Source organism: Tenrec ecaudatus, chromosome 4 (assembly GCF_050624435.1).
Source record: "Tenrec ecaudatus isolate mTenEca1 chromosome 4, mTenEca1.hap1, whole genome shotgun sequence".
Taxonomy (NCBI): domain Eukaryota; kingdom Metazoa; phylum Chordata; class Mammalia; order Afrosoricida; family Tenrecidae; genus Tenrec; species Tenrec ecaudatus.
The window spans coordinates 91,309,510-91,327,641 of record NC_134533.1 but is presented as its reverse complement, the minus strand read 5'-3'; the positions used below and the strand labels follow the sequence as shown (position 1 = coordinate 91,327,641).

The following is an 18,132-nucleotide window of genomic DNA, read 5'->3' as shown; positions in this document are numbered from 1 at the left end:
CCTGGTGGAATGAACTCCAAATGCACTATGCGTGAGACTGTATTTTTATCCTCTTGAGAAGTTGACATATCCAGAACAAGTTTGTCATCAATCGACATTTCAACGTTTTTGAAACAAGGAAACCACTCGTACACTCGAGTTTTTCCCATAGCGCTGTCCTTGTAAGCTATGTTCAACATCACACCAGTTTCTGTGGCATTTCTTCTGAGCAGGAATCAAAATTTCACAGCTGCACACTGTTCTCTTAAATCAGCCATCACAAAAAACAAGGTTTGAACAAAGCTGCTTTTACTAAAAAACTGACTGTGACCAGAGAGAACCTTTCCAGGTGATGGCACTGGGTACACTCAGAGCGAGTTGCTCAATGCTTGCCTAGCAGGAAAAATGGGTACCATGAAAGCTCCACTCAGCGCAATTCTGTTTTGGGGGGGATACCCCTTGTAGAAACACATCAACTCAAACAGGGAAAGGTGTCCTGTGCTCTGTCTCTCTCAGGTTCCCATCAACTCATTTCAACTCCTACCTCTCAAGCACCTGTACCCCGACAATTTTAGTGTCCCACCGCCTTGGGCCTCCCTGCTTTGCTCACACTGCTCCGTCCACGGGGATTCTCCATGCAGCTCAATTCAGACTCCTGAGCCCTGGCCCTGGGTTGCTCTGAGTCACAGTCAACCCTTCAGTTCCCCAGGCTTCAGGCCACACCTTTGACAGAGCCCAGAACCCCGACTCCTGGACCAGGATAAGTCAAAAGGGCTGCTGCTCAGGTTCTAGGTCACACACGCCTGGGTTCTTCTCAAACAAAGCAGATTTAACTATGTCCCCGCCATCGGTGGGTATGTGCAGACAAGTTCTCTCAGTAACACACTTAGCTTAGCCTTGCTGGGGCGGCTCCCTCCCAACAAATGTCCAATCAACACGGCGGCTTTGAAGGGAGCTGCTGGGCCACTTAAATTCAAGGCAGACAGATCTGCTCCGAAGGTTACGGCAGCTGTTTTAGGGGACTACAAAGGTATGCTCTTGATGGGAAGGGGGGCAGTTTCTCCACGGGAGAAAGCCGAAGCTTTGTACTCCCATGGAGATACAGTCTCGGGGAGTTCTACCTGGTCCTATAGGCTCGCTGCGAGTCGGAGTCGACGTGATGGCAGTGAGTTCTTCTCATGGAGCAGTGTTAAGAACACTGACAAAGACTAGGCAGGCTGCACCAAGCAACAATTTCCTACCTGTTATTCTTCAAGCCACGGAGAGTTTGGTCGGAACATGTACCCCGGCTCCCCCGACAGCTCTGATCTTCTTGCCCCTTGTGTTCGCCGGGCTCAGAAAACATTGAAAAGGAACACCATTTGAGTCTCTCCAAGGGGCCAGCCAGCCACTCTTCCCTGGTGTCAGCAGAGGAGCACAGGATTCCCTGGGGAACGGGGAGAGCGATGGGAACACTGCCTTTGGAAGAGCACCGCCCTGGATGGAGGACTAGCTGAGACAGGACAGCTTCACGTTTGGATATTTCTGGTTAAGAAGGGTTTACTTAATACTTTCTGATGGGGCCGTGGTTTCGGTTGGGTATTAAACCCATCTTCTCTGTTCCGTGCGCTTCCAAGAGGCAGCCCCTGTGCCTCACAACAGTGGCACACGCCCAGGCTCAGTAAACATCTGTGAGTACATGTACCAAACCAAGTATCCCTTTGGCCTAACTAAGCTATCGCTTTCCCTTACTCACCAGATATTTATGGACGGCACCATGCTAGATGCCAGTTTTAGGGGTGAGTAAGTGAGCAATGACGGTAAGGGGCAGGCAGTCACATGGACAGGGCAAAATCCAGGGTAGAAAGCAGGTGTCCTTTGATGTGGCCATTTTCCCTGGTTGTTTGGAGAAACAGATGCAGGTAGGGGAGCTGCCAGGTTGTTTGCCACCCCAGAGGGGTTGATATTTTTTGCCCCAGGGAGTTCCCACATCCTTGTAAGCCATAGACAGCTGCATGGTGTGATCCTTCTGTCCCACCCTGGTCCACAGACTGCCCGTACTTGGTTACTTTACTCACTGTAACCGGACTGGTCTGTCTATTAGGAGCCAAAAAGGCGCTATGTACAAGAGGACTGCACAATTTGTGGTGCATCAAACGGGTGGGTGGGTGACTATCCTGCCGGCACAGCCAAGCCTTGAAATTAAAAACCTCACAGAGGTTTTTAAAGTCCTTGAAACTAAGATGGGCCTAGAATGGAGCAGTTCACCTGAGGATTCCTGCGAGTTACTGCTAACAGAGCTGTGATACTGGTCAAACACTGTACCACTGAAGACAGCTATGCCCACTGCTACCCTGGCTGTGATCTGGGCTAGCTGGCAGTGGAGAAAATGTTACCAGGGAGCTTGAAGGCCGAGATGCCCTGCTTGGACAAGAGGAACCTGCTCTTGGCAGAGAGGCAGAACACAGAGGGCAGCTGAGAGGGCTGAGCAAGCTGCTCTGCCAGCTATGAACTCAGTCACTCCCATCGAGAGGCCTGAAGACAGAGGGCAGCTGAGAGAAATGTCCAGGTTGATAGCTGTCCTGCTCCAAGGAAGTGTTCTCTGCTCCAGAGGGACCCTTCAGACCTTGCCCATGTGCTTCCCAATCCAGATCCTGAATTGCTCCTATGACTTCCTGAAGAAACCACGTGGGTTATGGTCCATGAGTTTTGTGTTGCCATAGCAATAAGTGACCGAATCCTGCAGAGTGATAGGGACAGGGGTAAGGGTGGGGTGGCTGATGTCACACATGACGTGCATTATGTAGAAGGGAGAAGACAGACCTAACCTCTGTGTCACTGAAAGATTCCTTATGCTTCATACAGTAAAGCAAGACCACGCAAGAATATTCTGGGCACCAGGGAGAGACGGTTTCTGAGAGGAAGGATCAAGCCATGTCTCGCAAGTCTCTCTTATCTTCCTTCTGGGGCATGTACCCAGAAGGGGAGGCAAACATGCTTGCTCCATATAAATGACCTTACCCGCTCTCTTCTGTTTATTGTTTATTTGGGCTAAATGCATGTAATTGAACTTGCACAAAATTAAACACTGCAATGATAAGCAACCCCATTTACTGTTCCCCTCTTCTTTCCTCTAGAGCAATGGTTCTCAGCCTTCCTAATACCACAACCCTTTAGTACAATTCCTCATGTGGTGGTGACCCCTCAACCATAAAATTATTTTCATTGCTACATAACTGTAATTTTGCTACTGTTATGAATCGGGTGAACCCTGTGAAAGGGTCGTTCAATCCCCACAGGGGTCGCGACTCACAGGCTGAGAACCGCTGCTCTAAAGTCCTCCTTTACCTAAATGTGTTCTCAGCCTGATCGGTATTCTATGGTGTATGTTAGTCCAGGTAGACTAGAGAAACAAATCCATGGACACTCATATGTGTATAAGAAAGAAGTTTATATATAAGAGCAATTGAATATTGAAAAAACATCCCAGCCCAGTCCAGATCAAGTCTCATATTAGCCCATATGTCCAATACTAATCTATAAATTCCTCTTCAGACTCAAGAAACACATGCAATGGATGCTGAATGCAGGAAGATCACAGGCCACTGGGTAGTAAGTCTAGTGGATCCAGAGGCATTATAAGCATCTCAGCACTGGCAGGGGTTTCCATGCGTGACTTCCCCGGCTCCAGAGGTCTGGTGTAGTTGCATGTGTCTTGTCAGTAGAGTGTCTCTCAGGGAGTCACCTTAGAGAGAGTGAGTCTCCTACCTCCAAGGAGGAAATCCAGGAGTTCCCAGAATCCTCAGGAGAAGGCCATGTCCACACAGAGGCCTCATTGGCTGTATCCTGATTGAAAGGCCAGACTCCACCCCTACACTCAATCCTCAAGTTGACACCAGATTATGTAACTACCACACATGGGTCTAGTGGCTTCATTCCTTGGGCCTATCTTCTATGTCCCCCCGGAGCTCTGAGGCATCTCGGAAGACATGGAAGTCCTCTGACGGCTCTTTATGTAAGTCCCTGACAATCCGGACCGGGTGGGGCTCCCAGGTCACATAGGGACAAAGATTATGAGTTGTTAGCCAAGTCTATTCTCAACCAGGCTGGAGAGTAAATTCCAACAGGGCAACCAGAGAGCCACGCCTCACCCTCCCTCCAGTTCTCCTCAGGTCGGTACCTACAATGCCTACCATAACCTCATTCTTTTGCTGAGTAAATACATGCTTCATCCACCCATCCACTGGGATGTGTCTAAAGAAGTGATTTGATGGCAACTAGCAGTAACAGCAAGGCATTCCTGATGCAGGTACCATGGGCTTCCACCAAAAGGAAGCTGGTCACGGACAGTGGCCAACTCTTCTCTCCTGCCTCTCTATCCCCATCAGCGACCCCACATGACAGGCTTCTCTGGGACATGTGGAGCCACGCCTCATTTGCCCCTGGGTCCTTGGTCCTGGAAAGCCATAGCTGGCTCTCAGGGGGCGTTTGTGGAAGGGAGGGAGTATCTTCAGGAGCCATGCTGGTTAGTGGTTTTCCTTTCCATTGGATGCCTCAAGCCCTGGTCATCTGGAAGGCGGAAGGAAACTGGTGGCTCTGCTTCCCCAAAGACAAAGAAGACAATGCCTCTTTTCCAGTTGACTCAGCAACATCCTGCCAAGTTAGACAGCTTAGTGCTAGAGATCACAAAATTAAGCCCATCACACCCTTTTCTACATCCTCTCCCTTTGGCTCCACTGTCAACATCACCATTCTCCCCTCACCAGCCTGTGGGCTGTCTAGCAAGATTGACCGGCCTCTGTCCTTTGTTCTCCATTAAAGACTAGTGACCCACATGCTGCTTATTTGCTCCTCGACCTCTTGTCCTTTCCTTCTTCACTCCCATCCATGGCCAAGACGTCCCCCGTGCCTCCACTCATGACATCCATCCTCCCTGGCTCCACTCTCTCCCCCTTCCCCAACCTGACACACCATCACCATGCTGTGACTTAGGACGTGCTGTTTCCAACCTACCCATCGGCTCAGGTAAAATAACTTCCCACTTCTTAAATCAGCAAGGCCGTGTGCCTCTGCTCTAACCTGACCTGGGCCCAGAGTGTCTCTCAGATGCTAGCAATTCTGACTGATGACACCGCCTCTGCTGTCAGGGGCTCCCTCCAGGGACATGCGACTTCACCTGCCATCTCCAAATCCCAGCAAACGGTCTCCAACAAAACCCCACTCACTGCCACTGACTCCACTCGGACTGACAGCAGTCCCATGGGGCAGGGTAGAGCTGCAGAAGTGAAAAGCCTCCTCTTTCGACCACAGATGGGCCCAATCCATAATCACTATGCTACCAGGCCGCCAGGCCAACGCTCTAATCTCTGCTTATCCAAATCCCATCCCAGGCTTACACCAACTCAATGGACATAGTTTCCCCAGCCCTAGCCCTGTAGGTCTCTCCCTCATTCCCTGGGAATAACTCTCTAGCCCTCGGACCCTGTCCTTGTTCTCCTCTAGATTTGGGTGCTCAAAGCCTGGGCAGCTGATGAGGCAGGACAGCCACTTATTAGCCATGGGATGCTCCTCCAGCCACCCATGTTTGAAATGGCACACAAAAGTCACTCCAACCACACGAACATTTATGTGAACATGCCCTGTCCATCCAGATGTTTGTCCATGGCCAGATGGGGTATCTCGGGCTCCTTCTAAACAAATGCCAAGTGTTGGTATCGCTGAATGCTAAAGTCTCCGGAAACATCAATCAGGTGCAAGTTAGTGAAAGGAGAACCCACTTCTCTCCGGCATATGTCTTCCTATCTTTTACTTAATCTCTAAGAAAGTCCTCCAGCACATCATTTTGTGATTGTGCAAGTATGTGGAGCCCTGGTGGTGTAATGGTTACGAGTTGGACTGCTTAACTACTAGGTCTGCAGTTCAAAACCACGAGTAGCTCTGCTGTTGAAAGACTGGGTTTTCTACTCTAGTAAAGAGTTACAGTCCTGGTAAATGGATGCATAAGCAAATGTGGTGAAGAAAGCTGATGGTGCTCGGCTATCAAAAGATATAGCATCTGGGGCCTTGAAGGCTTGAGGGTAAACAAGTGGCCATCAGGCTCAGAAGCAACAAAGGCCACATGGAAGAAGCACACCAGCCTGTGTGATCATGACGTGTTGATGGGATCAGGTCTCAGGCTTCAAAGAACAAAAAAAAATCATTTCATTGTGAATGAGGAGGAATGCGGAGTCGGAACCCAAAGCCCATCTGTAGGCAACTTGACGTCCCCTTACAGAAGGGTCTCGGGGAGAAGAGCCAATCAGGGTGCAGTTTGCAAAAATAAAACATACAACTTTCCTCTAGTTCTTAAATGCTTCCCCTCACCCCCCCTCACTATCATGATCCCAATTCTACCTTACAAATCCGGCTAGACTAGAGGATGTACACTGGTACAGATAGGAACTGGAAACACAGGGAATCCAGGACAGGTGATCCCTTCAGGACCAGTGGTAAGAGTGACCACACCAGAAGGGTGGAGGGAGGGTGGGGTAGAAAGGAGGAATCCACTACAGGAGCTACATATAACCCCCTCCCTTCAGGGTGGACAACAGAAAAGTGGGTGAAGGGAGATGTCAGACTGTAAGACTTGACAAAATAATAATAATTTATAAATTATCAAGGGTTCATGAGGGAAGGGAAGGGGGAAAATGGGCTGATACCAACAGCTCAAGTAGAAAGAAAATGTTTTGAGAATGATGAGGGCAATAAATGTACAAATGCTCAACACAATGGATGGATGGGTGGATAGATTGTTTGGGATAAGAGTTGTACGAGTCCCCAATAAATGCTTTAAAAAAATAAAAAGTTACAGTCTCGGAAACTCAAGGGGTCAGTTTTATCCTGTCCTATAAAGTCACTTCTGTCAGCATCGCCTGGATGGCTGTGAGTTCTGAGTGAATGAAGAATGTGTGAAGGGCGGAGGGGAGACAGTTGTCCTGGGCAGATCTGGATGCAAGGAGGTGGGAGGCCATCAAAAGGGTGGGACGGCGACACTAAGCCACCGTCTGAACCAAGGGAGCGCAGAACACCGAGAAGTGCAGATTCTATCGGAGATTCGCTGGAGGGCCCCAGAAAACAGGGTCCACAAAGGATACCCCTGAAGCGCGTGGGCAAAGGGCCGGAGGCCCCTAAAAGCGGCCGTCTTTCTTTCCACAGTTCACACCCCTCTCAGGTGCGAGCAGTGACCGGGGCGCGGGGAGATCCCAGCGCTTCTTCGCAGCGGCCCTCCCCCGCGCCCGCCGGGCCTTACCGATGGAGATCTCCTGCGCAAAGGCCAGCGAGATGAGCAGCAGAGGCAGCCCCACGGCGATGCACGTGACCATCTTGTCCACGGCCAGATCCAGCCGCAGCCCCTTGAACCTGGGCTCCGTGGGCTCCTTCAGCAAGAAGTCCGAGAACACGTACTCCGTGGCCAGGTGGGCGATGGCCATGGCTCCGGCGCGCCGGGCTCCGCCAGCCAGGCCCCGGTCCTTGCCGGCGTCCCGAGGGCGGCGCCGCGCCTTCGCCTCTACCGGCTGCGCCCGCGGCTTTCGCTTTCCCTTCGCCGGCTCCCCCGCCGCCGCCCCGGCATCCTGCCCGCTTTCGTGCTCGGCGCGCCGGGGCTCGCCGCGCCTCCGGCCGGGCTGGACGGGCGGGGCCCCGAGCGGCTCCCCGCGCCCGCGCCCGCGCGCTCCCGAGCTCCGCGGCCGGCGGGGCGCGATCCCCGGGGCGCCGCGGGCCCCTTCGGCGCACGCGCCCCCGCGCCTCTGCGCTGCTTGCGGGCGCGCGAGCCAGGCGGGGACCAGGCGCCTCGCCACCCGCCCAGGCCCGTCCGGGACCGCCGCCGAGCTCGCGGCCTGCGCACCGCGTTCTTCCGGAACCCGAACGGGGAAACCGCGCGCCCGGGGTCGCGGAGTTTCCGGAAGCCGCCGCGGTGACGCGGGGCGGGGCGGGGTGGGCGCGGCCGCCTCCCGGAGCCCTCTACTCCATCGCCTGCCCGGGGCTCTCCGCACGCGCGGCGGCGCTGGAAACGGACGCGCACCGCCCCGCCCCGTGCTTCTCCCTTCCCGGCGCCGGCTTTAAAGAACATCCCGTCTGAAAGCATCCCGGTGCTCTTGTGAGCAAGATGGCCCCCTTTTGCACCCCAAGAGGCCACATTGGAAAGCAGACGCGAGGGCTGCCTTCTCTACTCTTTATGCCGGGGAGGAGGGCGCGTGTGTAGCCACAGACGCCCGCGGTGTGCCGCGGTCTCGCACATCGGCCCTGGTCTCTGCACGCATCCCACAGCCGACCCTCCTCTGCACCGGGATGTCTCCCAGGACAAGGAGCACATATTCCGTCGCCTCCTCTCAAACCTCAGCGCCAGTCGTTCCCCTTCTTATACGCGCCCTTTCCCACCAAGAATCGGGCTGAGCCCTGCATCCATCCCCTAATTACTGTGGAACAAAGCACCTGTCCTTGGGAATCTCAGCCTCAATTTCCTCATGTGCCAACTAAGGATAACGCTGCCTGCCTCCTACCAGGTTCATCCGAGGCAGAGATGGCATGTGTACAGCGCCTGCCTGCCACATTGGAAGTGCTCGGTGTTTTACTGTTTGCATTTCCATTCTTTCTTCCGAAAAATATTTGCTGAGCAACCAGTACGTATCTGCGATAAGCTTTGTGCTGGAGACTTAACAGGGAACCAAAGAGATCGGGAAAATGGGCATCCTTGCTTCCCGGAACTTACATTCCAGTGGAAGAGACAGACAAAATTCACCCTTATGTCCTGTGATAAGTATTACAAAGGACACTAATGTAGAAGGGAAGGAAGAGGCAGAGGGACCCCCTTTAAACAGCAGAGGTGTCTGGGGAGCTCATGTAAATGAGGCAAAAGTGTGCATCAGGACATGGAGGCCTAAAGAAACAGCGCCACAGGCATAGAAAGATGTAGGGGCAAAGGTCCTGAGGCAGGAAAGGACCAGCTGAGCACAGGAACTGATAAAGGTTGAAGCAGAGATGAGGTTGAGAAGGAGTTGGAGAAGTGGGCATAGGTTAAATCAGCCTGGTTTTTAAAACCAAGGTAAGGAGTTTGGATTTATTCAAAGTGAAATGGAAGTACATTAAAGGCTATTAGGCAGGGAAACCATGTGGTCAGATTTGCATATTTAAGCAAAGTTGCCGCTGTGGGCAGTGGCTGTGACAATGGGGAGCCTGGTTAGGGGATTGCTGCAGCTCCTGCTTGGCAAGAGTTGTGAGTCAGAAGCTCAAGGTCAGCACAAAGCACATTTGGAATGTATTGGCATAAAGTTGGCTTGCAGATCCCTGAGGACAGGTGAAAGAACCCAGGGAGATGGTTGTAACAATTTACCACAAACCCGCCGGCGCACCTTCATCCTCCTAAGTTCTGGAGGTCAGAAGTGTGACATTAGTTCCACTGGCCCAAATCAAGGTGTCGGCAGGACCATGCTCACTCTAGAACAGTGTTTTCAACCTGCCTTATGCCGCGACCCTTTCATACAGTTCCTCGTGTGTGGTGACCCCCCACCCACCTATACAATTATTTTCTTTGCCACTTTATAACTGTCATTTTGCTACTGTTATGAACCAGGTGACCCCTGTGAAAGGGGTGTTCGACCCCCAAAGGAGTCTGGACCCACAGGTTGAGAACCGCTGCTCTAGGAGCTCGAGGGAAGAATCTATCGCTTTGTCTTTCTACCTTCTCAAACGGCATTCCTTGCCTTGTGGTGACTTCATGCACTTTAAAAAGCATGCTGTAGTATCTCGCTTCAGTCATCACGTGGCTCTTCCTTTGATAGTCGAGGCTCCCTCTGCTTGCCCCCTAGGACACTTGAGCTATTTATATATTTGAGGCTCAAGTTGATGACCCAGAACAATCCCTCCATCTCAAGATCCTTAATTTAATGACAGTTTCAAAGTCCCCTTTGTTGCATAAGGTAACATCCACAGGTTCTTGGATGGGGCTTGGCTCTCTTTGGGGTTCATGAGTCAGCCTACCCTGGGGCATGACAATATTGGTCAGACGGAGGAAAAGGAGCTAATAAACAACAACCAACTGGTAAATTAGGAAGGGAGCGTGGCCGAGGGTCTTGTTGCGAAAGCCAAAAGGCTAGAGGGGATCAAGAAGGGAGGAGGTGTGATTGCTGCTGAGTAAGATAAAGGTGGAAGAGAAGCCCGTGCAGATGGCAGCGTGGTTGGTGACCTAACCGATTGGGACAGGAGGGCAGAGCACCAGGACTGGAAACCATTGGAATGGGTAGGAGGAATGTATGAAGTGTGATGTGGTAAAGGCGCAAGTGGGATGACTGCTAAGGTTGCTGTCAAAGGGAACAGAGAAGCTGGGTGGAAGGGGAGCATAGCATTAAGAGAGAGGTTTTTCATTTGCTCTCTGGTTGTAGTCGTGGGCATTGCTAAGGATGTCAGAAAACGATGCAGGAGATAACGGTGATCACTGTAAGAATGAAGTCCTTAGGAAAGCAAGAAGGAATGAGGTCTAGAGCCAAGTAGAGACTGTCCCCGATAGAAGCAGAGAGGCTTCTTCCACGGAAATGAGAGGAAAGGATGCGCGCAAAGGAAGGTAGGTTTTCTCAGAGAAGTGAGGCAGGGGACAGAGGAATGTGGAGTGGTTCAAGAAACGTTTGAGGAGCCGCCCTCTGTGGAAAGAGACTGTCTTGTTTCATTTCCTTTAGTACTTATAACTGGGGTACATGTTACATCTCTGAAACATCATTCTTTTACCAGCCCTAACCTCTCTAGATTAGTGATAGATAACCGTCAGTGATTGGCCAATGACAACTCTGCAGATCACAAGAGAGTCTTGCCTAATCGAGTGCTGGACTATGAGCCCTGACGCTGGAAGATGCTCCGAACACACAGCGGCTGCCACTATGCACGCACTCACACCAACAATTGTGGGGGTGGGGCGGGGCCAAGCACTGCTTGGTAGCCACGAGTTGCCCACCCGATGGGAACTGAGGACAAAAGGAAACCACGAAAACGGCCATTTATAACATGTGAAACTTTATTAAATAGAGAAATGGTGAAAACTACTTCATGGTTTTGTTTTCATTTTTAAAAAAACAAAGGAAAAGGAAAACAAACTCACAACTAAATAATGTGGGGTCTTACTAAAGATGAGTTAGAAATAAGGAGGAACCCTGGCCGTGTGGTGGTGAAGCCCTCGGCTGCTAACAGAGTCAGCAGTTCAAGCCCCCAACCACGCCTCAGGAGAAAGCTGTGACCTCATGAGGTTTTGCAGCCTTGCCAACACTGTGAGGCAGTTTCACGCTGCCCTGCAAGGGCACGATGGATCAGAATCCACTCAAGGGCAATGGTTTATCAAAACTAATTAGGAATGAATCATTACATCATAACCATTACATTTGTATGTAAAAAGGCAGCCTCCATGTGTATGAAAACTGCCTAGTACGTACTAGATCACATGGCGAGTGGTTGGCAGGCTGGATGGCAAACAGCGTTGGGTTCCCTGTTTGATAATAACATTCAAGCAAACTATGAAAGAATTAATAGCAAGTAAATAGGTTTTGTGTAAGCCAATCGCTTCTATCAAGTTACCCTCGTCCCATCACCAAGATAAAGATGAGCAGGTAGGAAAGGTTCCACCACCAGGGTTTGTCTTGGGTCCTCTTGGTTCACTTGGAAATTCAAATGGCCCACTGCAAAGGCAGCTGCCCCATCCTCATTCTCTTGCCGTCGCAGGGCAACTTCTCAATCGACTCATCAACAATGGTGCTTTTATCAACCGCAGACTTGAGCCAGGGGCATGCTGGAAAGAGGGTGCAGACTGACCGGTAGAGGACTGAGTTTCATGCGCCAGTATTTCATTTTTGTGCCTGAGCTTGGAAAACTTTCCATTTTTATCTTCAAAGCTGTTTCCAGGGTTGAGGTGTTGCTGTTCAGGAATCTCTTTTCCAAGCCATTCCTCCTTCCTATGCCTTTTCTTGTCTTTTCCTCCAATAAAGGACTATTTGTTGTGTCGGTGAATTCTTCCCCGTGTTTCTCATGTGATGAGACTGCTTTTAGTGCACAGGAGATGGAAACTTGAAAAGACCCGCCCAACTGAATGAGAAACCCAACTCAATTCAATTTCTGGCCTCCCTCTCAGAAGTCCCCACTAGTGTTTCAGAGAACTCCCTGACTCCCAGTGGGGGGTTGGAGCCTGCTGGCTCACAGATTCCAGTACACCTTGATCCTGAAATGAAAATACAAACTCTCCAGTCATTTTTTTTTGAAAATTCAGACATCGCTATAGAAAAATATTGTAAAAACATATAACACGAAGTGAGTTGTAAACATTCAAATATCAGTACAGGTTTGTATAAAAACAGCAGCAAATGATTTTTCAATGTTGAAGAATTTTTAAAAAATCTTTTGTAACAAACAGTGCATAGGCTATGGATCAGGGGAACGGCCAGGAGAGCTGGTTAAAGTCTCCAATAATTCACTTTGGCAGATTATCTCCGTCAACACTGACTCATATTTTCATGGACTCCTTAGAAAGTTCTTTTCTCTGGAACGACTTGGGGGAACAGTTTACGTAGCAATGTTAAAAAAAAAACAAACAGCGGGGGTGGGGGGCGGGGAGGCGGGCTTCTAACTCTTCCCACAAGTTGTCCACCTTGGAAACGTGGGCAGGTTAGAATTCCACCACCGAGCCCCCCATGCACCGCTTCACGTGGAAACGTTGCTGGTTTACAGAGGCAACACTGTCTAATCTCAGGGGTTGAAAAAAATGGGTAGTAATGGTCTCTTTAAAGGGTGCTCCTATTTCAGTGAACTAATGCCGAGAAGCGACAATGAGTCGCCTTGCTCGGTCAGGCCCGGTCTCCCTTTTCCATGTTTGCACCTGAGGATAATTCACAGCCCATTTCCAGAAATGCATCAAAACAAATTGTTTTGCATTATGTTCCAGAGGACCAGCCTGATCCCGAAAACAGTGTCGACCTTTCCCGGTGAGCGCAGTTGCTATGGTCCAGTGTCCCTGTTAGCTGCCCTTGGCCATCCGGCTACGGAACCTCACCCCTTCCCGTCTGAGAAAGAGCAGCCCATTCACAGAGCATCTGTGGGCAGGGCGCAGGACTGCACGACCTGGTAGGCCACCTGCCTCTTCAGAGAGTAGAGCCGGAGAGAGAGGATGCCCGTGGCCATCACGAGGACGAGTCCCATGATGAAAAGGATGACCAAGGCTGTTTTGGCTCCTCTGGGACCCACGTTCTTGCCAAAGAAATAGAGCTGCTCCTTATTGGGGTCTTCTGTGGGAAAGAAGGGGGTTGAGGGTGATCAAGAGATCTGAAAATGGATCCTGGAGAGGGTTACACCGTACAGTGAATGTGACCAATGCTGCTGATGATGACTAGTGAACATGCCAAATGTTTTGTTAAACACCATAGGTCCCCAAATGTATTTCACCTACTGCTCCCTTTTCAAGGAAATAAATTACTCGGCACCCCCTGACAATTAAACACCTCGGTGTTATCAAACAAGCAGTCATCCAAGTTAGACATTAACTAAGCTCACATGGAAGAAGCACACCAACATCCGAGATCCAAGGATTGTAAATATGTGATCCAACTCCGGAGGAGGGAATAGCATCAGAGCTTAAATTGTGAGATTATGGTGTGCAGAGGACTATGAATGACAGTGGAAGCCCAAAGTACATTTTTTGATATCTACACAGGGAGTAAACCTCTGGTGATCTCCCTCTAAGCATAATTAAGGGATGGGAACAACCTGGTGATCAGAAAAGCATATTGGAGAGATGACTCTAGTAGATTGAAATGATAAGTCTGACTTCAATGGTACCTGGTCACTTGATCTCTTGGTGCCAGATCTAGGTTTTAATCTTTTTTGTTTTTTCCATATTGGGGTTTTGTCTGTTGTATTTTGTCATTGTTGGTAGCCATCTTGAATCTATGTTAAGAGTTTTTCTATGTGTTTTCGGTATATAAAACACAGGCTAAGAGAATCTATAGAGACAATCACTAGGATAAAGTTTCCTGGACAATGTGCTGAGGAAGGTGGGAGTTAAAGGAAGGAGATATCAAGGAGTTCAAGAAAAAGAAAATGTTTGGGAGCTAATTGTGGTAGTAATTGTACAACATGGCTTGATGTGATTGAACAATGGAATGGTGTAATGTCTGGCTTAGCCAATAAAAGAGTTTGGAAATTATATATATATATATATATATATATATATATAAAAGGCTGTGCAATAACCTATAATCCAGGATCAAGTGCAGGTATCTGCTTTTGCAGCGCCACCTGGATCTTTCCAGCACGTCCCAGAAGGTAGCATCACTCACTTTGACCTGAAAAAGCTCGTGGATATTTTCTATTATAATTAATTCCATTTCTCTACAAACTCTTGGAAGCCCTCTCCTATATCTTACCACAAACATTTACAAAGAAATGTGGGGCATCAGGCCCTCTGCCTTTCTCCAAGGAGGGAAGGGCAGCATTACCATCAGAGGGCACAGGAGCCGGGTGGGCTTCTTCTTCCGAAGGAGACTTGGTAGAGTACGGGACCGTATTGTCTGGACACAGAAGAGATACGGTGGTTGATGAATAAACAAGCAGAGCACTCCCCCCCGTCCCCCCCACCCGGCCACCCCAGGATGTGAATTGTTTCAGGAATTACTCCAGGCCTCCAGGGAGGAGATTGGCCCACCAGTATCTGCAAATCTTTCTTTGACTCTCACTATTGTGTCTCACACCAGAACACTTGCTGTTTCTACTCCCCATCTGCCTTTCAACCTTCTGCGCATCCATTACCATCCACTCAAGCCTCCTGGCCTCTGTGAAGCCTTAGCTCCTCTCTGCAGACTGCTAGTCACTTCTTCCTTCTGCTGCCTCTGAACCCTGAAACACTGTACTCTGTTCATGACACCTATCATTCTATGGTGGTTTCACATTTACACATGATCCTGACTTCTTGGGGGGTCCTCTGAGAGTGGTGTCCCCTGGGTCCCCTGTTTTGGGGTCTACAGGAGCCTGGAACTTTCACCCAGCATCACTGACCAACACAGTACCTAGGTTCCGGAGGACTGTGTAGGTCGTCTCCATGCCAGCGTGGATGTGGTCAGACACATGACAGTGTAGCAGCCATGTCCCTGGGTGATCCGCATACAGTTCAATGGTTTGGAAGGTCCCGGGAAAGAGATCAAACACATCTTCTCGGTAAGACTGACCTGCCTGCAGAAAGCAAAGCACAGCGTGGGACTTTCTTTGGTCAGCCACCAAGAAAACGACATGCACAGAGTACAGGAGGAGGTGCCCCTGGGTGGCATCCATGGCCAATGCCCCCAGTTGTTAAACAAAAGGCTGGAGGTTTAAGTCCACTCAGCAGTGCCTCCAAAGAAAGGCCTGGCCATCTGCTTCTGAAAAATCAGCCCACCAATCTTGGGTGATGTCAATAACACCCTCTAATAAGGTAGGTGGTGCCTGAAGTAAATCCAGAATGAAAAGGAAATGGTTCCTAGGGGAACAATCTATGGGGGGAATGCAAGGAGGCAGCCACCACACCCAGACACAGGTAGCCTCTTTCCCAAGAAGTCCTACTCTGGGACCCCCCTGAGAAGCTCTCCTCAGAGCACATTGCCACGTGGGTAACGCTCTATGGACAACTTCCCGATGGCCAGCAGAAGGCTGCAGGGTTCACAGAATGCAGTTCCAGGTTACACAGACAGCATTTGAAAGCTGCTTCATTACTAGTCGAGGGAAAGATCTTGATTGAAGAAGCTAAGCACAGGTCAGTTGGATGGAGTACAGTGCCTGCTGTTTCCCTAGCTGTGATGGAAGTATTAGGTCATGGTGAGAGCCCACATGTTTGCCTTTTCACCATTTCATCCTGGCCTTACATCAGGCAAAGGGACACTCCAACACTGGACTAGTGGAGGCTGAACCTTTAGAAAGCATTCTGGGAATTTAGAGGGTACATTTGAATAAGGCATGTTGATGTCCATCAGAAGAACCTCTTTCTTGGATTGGAAGGTAATTGGAATCAGCAAGTAGTACTCTTGGTACACAGACTTGCGGTGACCAGCTGGGTCCATGAACTGAGCAGACAAGGACATACCGCAGCAATGCAGAAATAGGTTGAGTCTAGACGCATCCCTCGTGCACCTCTGGACACAAAATGCTAAGTAGGACTGTTCTGTCTACCAGCAATGCAGACGGAGGCAAGCAGAGGGTTGTTCTCCCGGGGCCAGGCCCTGCACCTCACTGGAAAGTCGATGATCTTGCACCAACGATGCCAGAGAGTCAGGAGAAGTCTCCAGATTGACACCTGACCCACAGACTTGGGACTTGCCAGCCCCCACAACTTTGCGGGTCATGACGGTCCGTGAGCTCTATGAGATGTTGCAGCAGCAGATCGCAGAACCCAAGGATGGAAGGAAGAGGGCTGAGGGGAGGGGGAGTATAGTAGTTTGGAAAAGTTGGATATTGGGCCATCATGAACCCTCACTTCATCGTTAACCTCCACTTCATAGGAACCAGCTTTGTGAAAACCTTGGGGCATATAATTCTACTATCAAACACATAGAGTTACCTTGAGTTGAAATCAATGTGATGGCAACTGAGCTTTTATTTTTGTCTTACCCAGAAAGAAGAAAATAATCTGGGGGGTAGGGGGGAGGGAAAGAATAGAAATCAATGCCATTGTTAATAGAAACATCACAGAGTTAAATCAATGAAGCCAAAAGTTGGTTCTTTGAACAATTTGGTAAAATGTACATACCATTTGATAATCAGCCTCTGTGACTGCCCTTGATGACTCCTTCCTCCTATGTTCATAAGCCCTGAAATCCCTCCTACAGGGTAGGAGGGTGGCCCTATGTGGTCAATAGCATTTGGCAGGCATGTTGACAGGCCACCTCTAAGATTGTGCTATAAAAACTGTCTTAGGCCTTCTCTCTCTCTCTCTCTCTCTCTCTCTCTCTCTCTCTCTCTCTCTCTCTCTCTCTCTAGTTAGGTCATAATCTGGGGGGTGCTAGCTCCCACGTTGTACCCACGTGGCAAGGGACTGGAGCTTCTAGTCAACAGCATGTGAACGACCTTGGAAATAGGTCCTCCACCCTCCCAGTTAAATCTCCGGTAGCTGCCACTGTCAGTGACACCTTCATTGCAGCCGTATGGGAGATGCTGGATCTGAACCACTTAGCTACACTACTTACTGATTCCTGACCCAGAGGACTATGAGAAAATAATGTCTGCTGTTTCCATTTACTACTTATTTTACATTTTTAGTATACTTTTCAACATGAGATTTGTAAAAAAAAAAAAAAAGTCATTTGTACCATGAAGTTCTGTAACCATTGTAGGCTAATCCTTGGTGTCCTAAGCGTGTTGAGTAAACAAAGAGAAGAGGTTATTAGAGGATTAATGAAGGTTGTTGTTTATTCTGCATAGTTAAAAAAGAAGCAATGCTGCACACCCCTCCCCCCCCCACAAGTTAGAGATGGTCATTCTTGTCCAGTGTATTTCTTTGTAAATGGTATGAGAACTCGCGAAGACATATGAGTGGGGCCTTACCCCAGTGATTCTGACTTGAGGAGTCTGGTGGGGAGCCTGACCATCTGTTTCTTACATAGCTCCACCCATGTAGTTCAGCTCAATGCCAGAGAGGGAGAAGGTCACATATGGCCCAGCCCAGATTGCTAGGACAAAGGTCAAGCTATTGGGGGCCCAACCCAGAGCTATGATTATCTCTTTTAATGGGCAAGGCTATGCTGTTAGCTAATCACACCGAAAAGAGATGGGGAGAAGGGGAAAGGACAAGAAACGAAACAGGAAGGATTGAGAAAAGGAGCCAGATGCCATGGGTTCTTTTAGGAAGTCTTGAGTGTCTGTCTGTCTGCTTATGCAGATGGACTATTTGACGCTGGATATTGGCAATGGCTGGACCACATGACTGATGCAATTGTTGTCACTGAATTGCACACATGAAAAATGTCCACTTGGCATGTGTGCATTATCTATGTGAACAACAACAAGCTGCAAAGGCAATGGGTGCTTTCATGTGCAAAGTTAACAGCACAAACCTTGTAAGTGATGCAAAATGCAGATCAAAGGGTTTTTACAAGCACAATAAAACTTAAGAGGGGGCTTCAAAAATAGTCATGGAAAACTCCACTATCT

General features: G+C 49.5%; 2 protein-coding genes across 2 annotated transcripts in view; both read right to left on the bottom strand.

Annotated features, from left to right (window-relative positions):
- The window catches only part of PANX1 (pannexin 1), a 47,718-nt gene extending 39,856 nt beyond the window's left edge, over window positions 1-7,862 (bottom strand). Inside the window, exon 1 of the mRNA XM_075546464.1 lies at window positions 7,247-7,862. Within this exon, the coding sequence (XP_075402579.1) occupies window positions 7,247-7,427 (181 nt within the window). The 5' untranslated portion in view covers window positions 7,428-7,862. The remainder of the gene's footprint in view (window positions 1-7,246) is intronic.
- A 5,182-nt stretch (window positions 7,863-13,044) lies between these two features.
- The window catches only part of HEPHL1 (hephaestin like 1), an 87,371-nt gene continuing 82,283 nt past the window's right edge, over window positions 13,045-18,132 (bottom strand). Inside the window, exons 18-20 of the mRNA XM_075548717.1 lie at window positions 15,024-15,182; window positions 14,457-14,528; window positions 13,045-13,247 (exon numbers count right to left, since the gene is read on the bottom strand). Coding sequence (XP_075404832.1) covers window positions 13,045-13,247; window positions 14,457-14,528; window positions 15,024-15,182 — 434 coding nt within the window. The remainder of the gene's footprint in view (window positions 13,248-14,456; window positions 14,529-15,023; window positions 15,183-18,132) is intronic.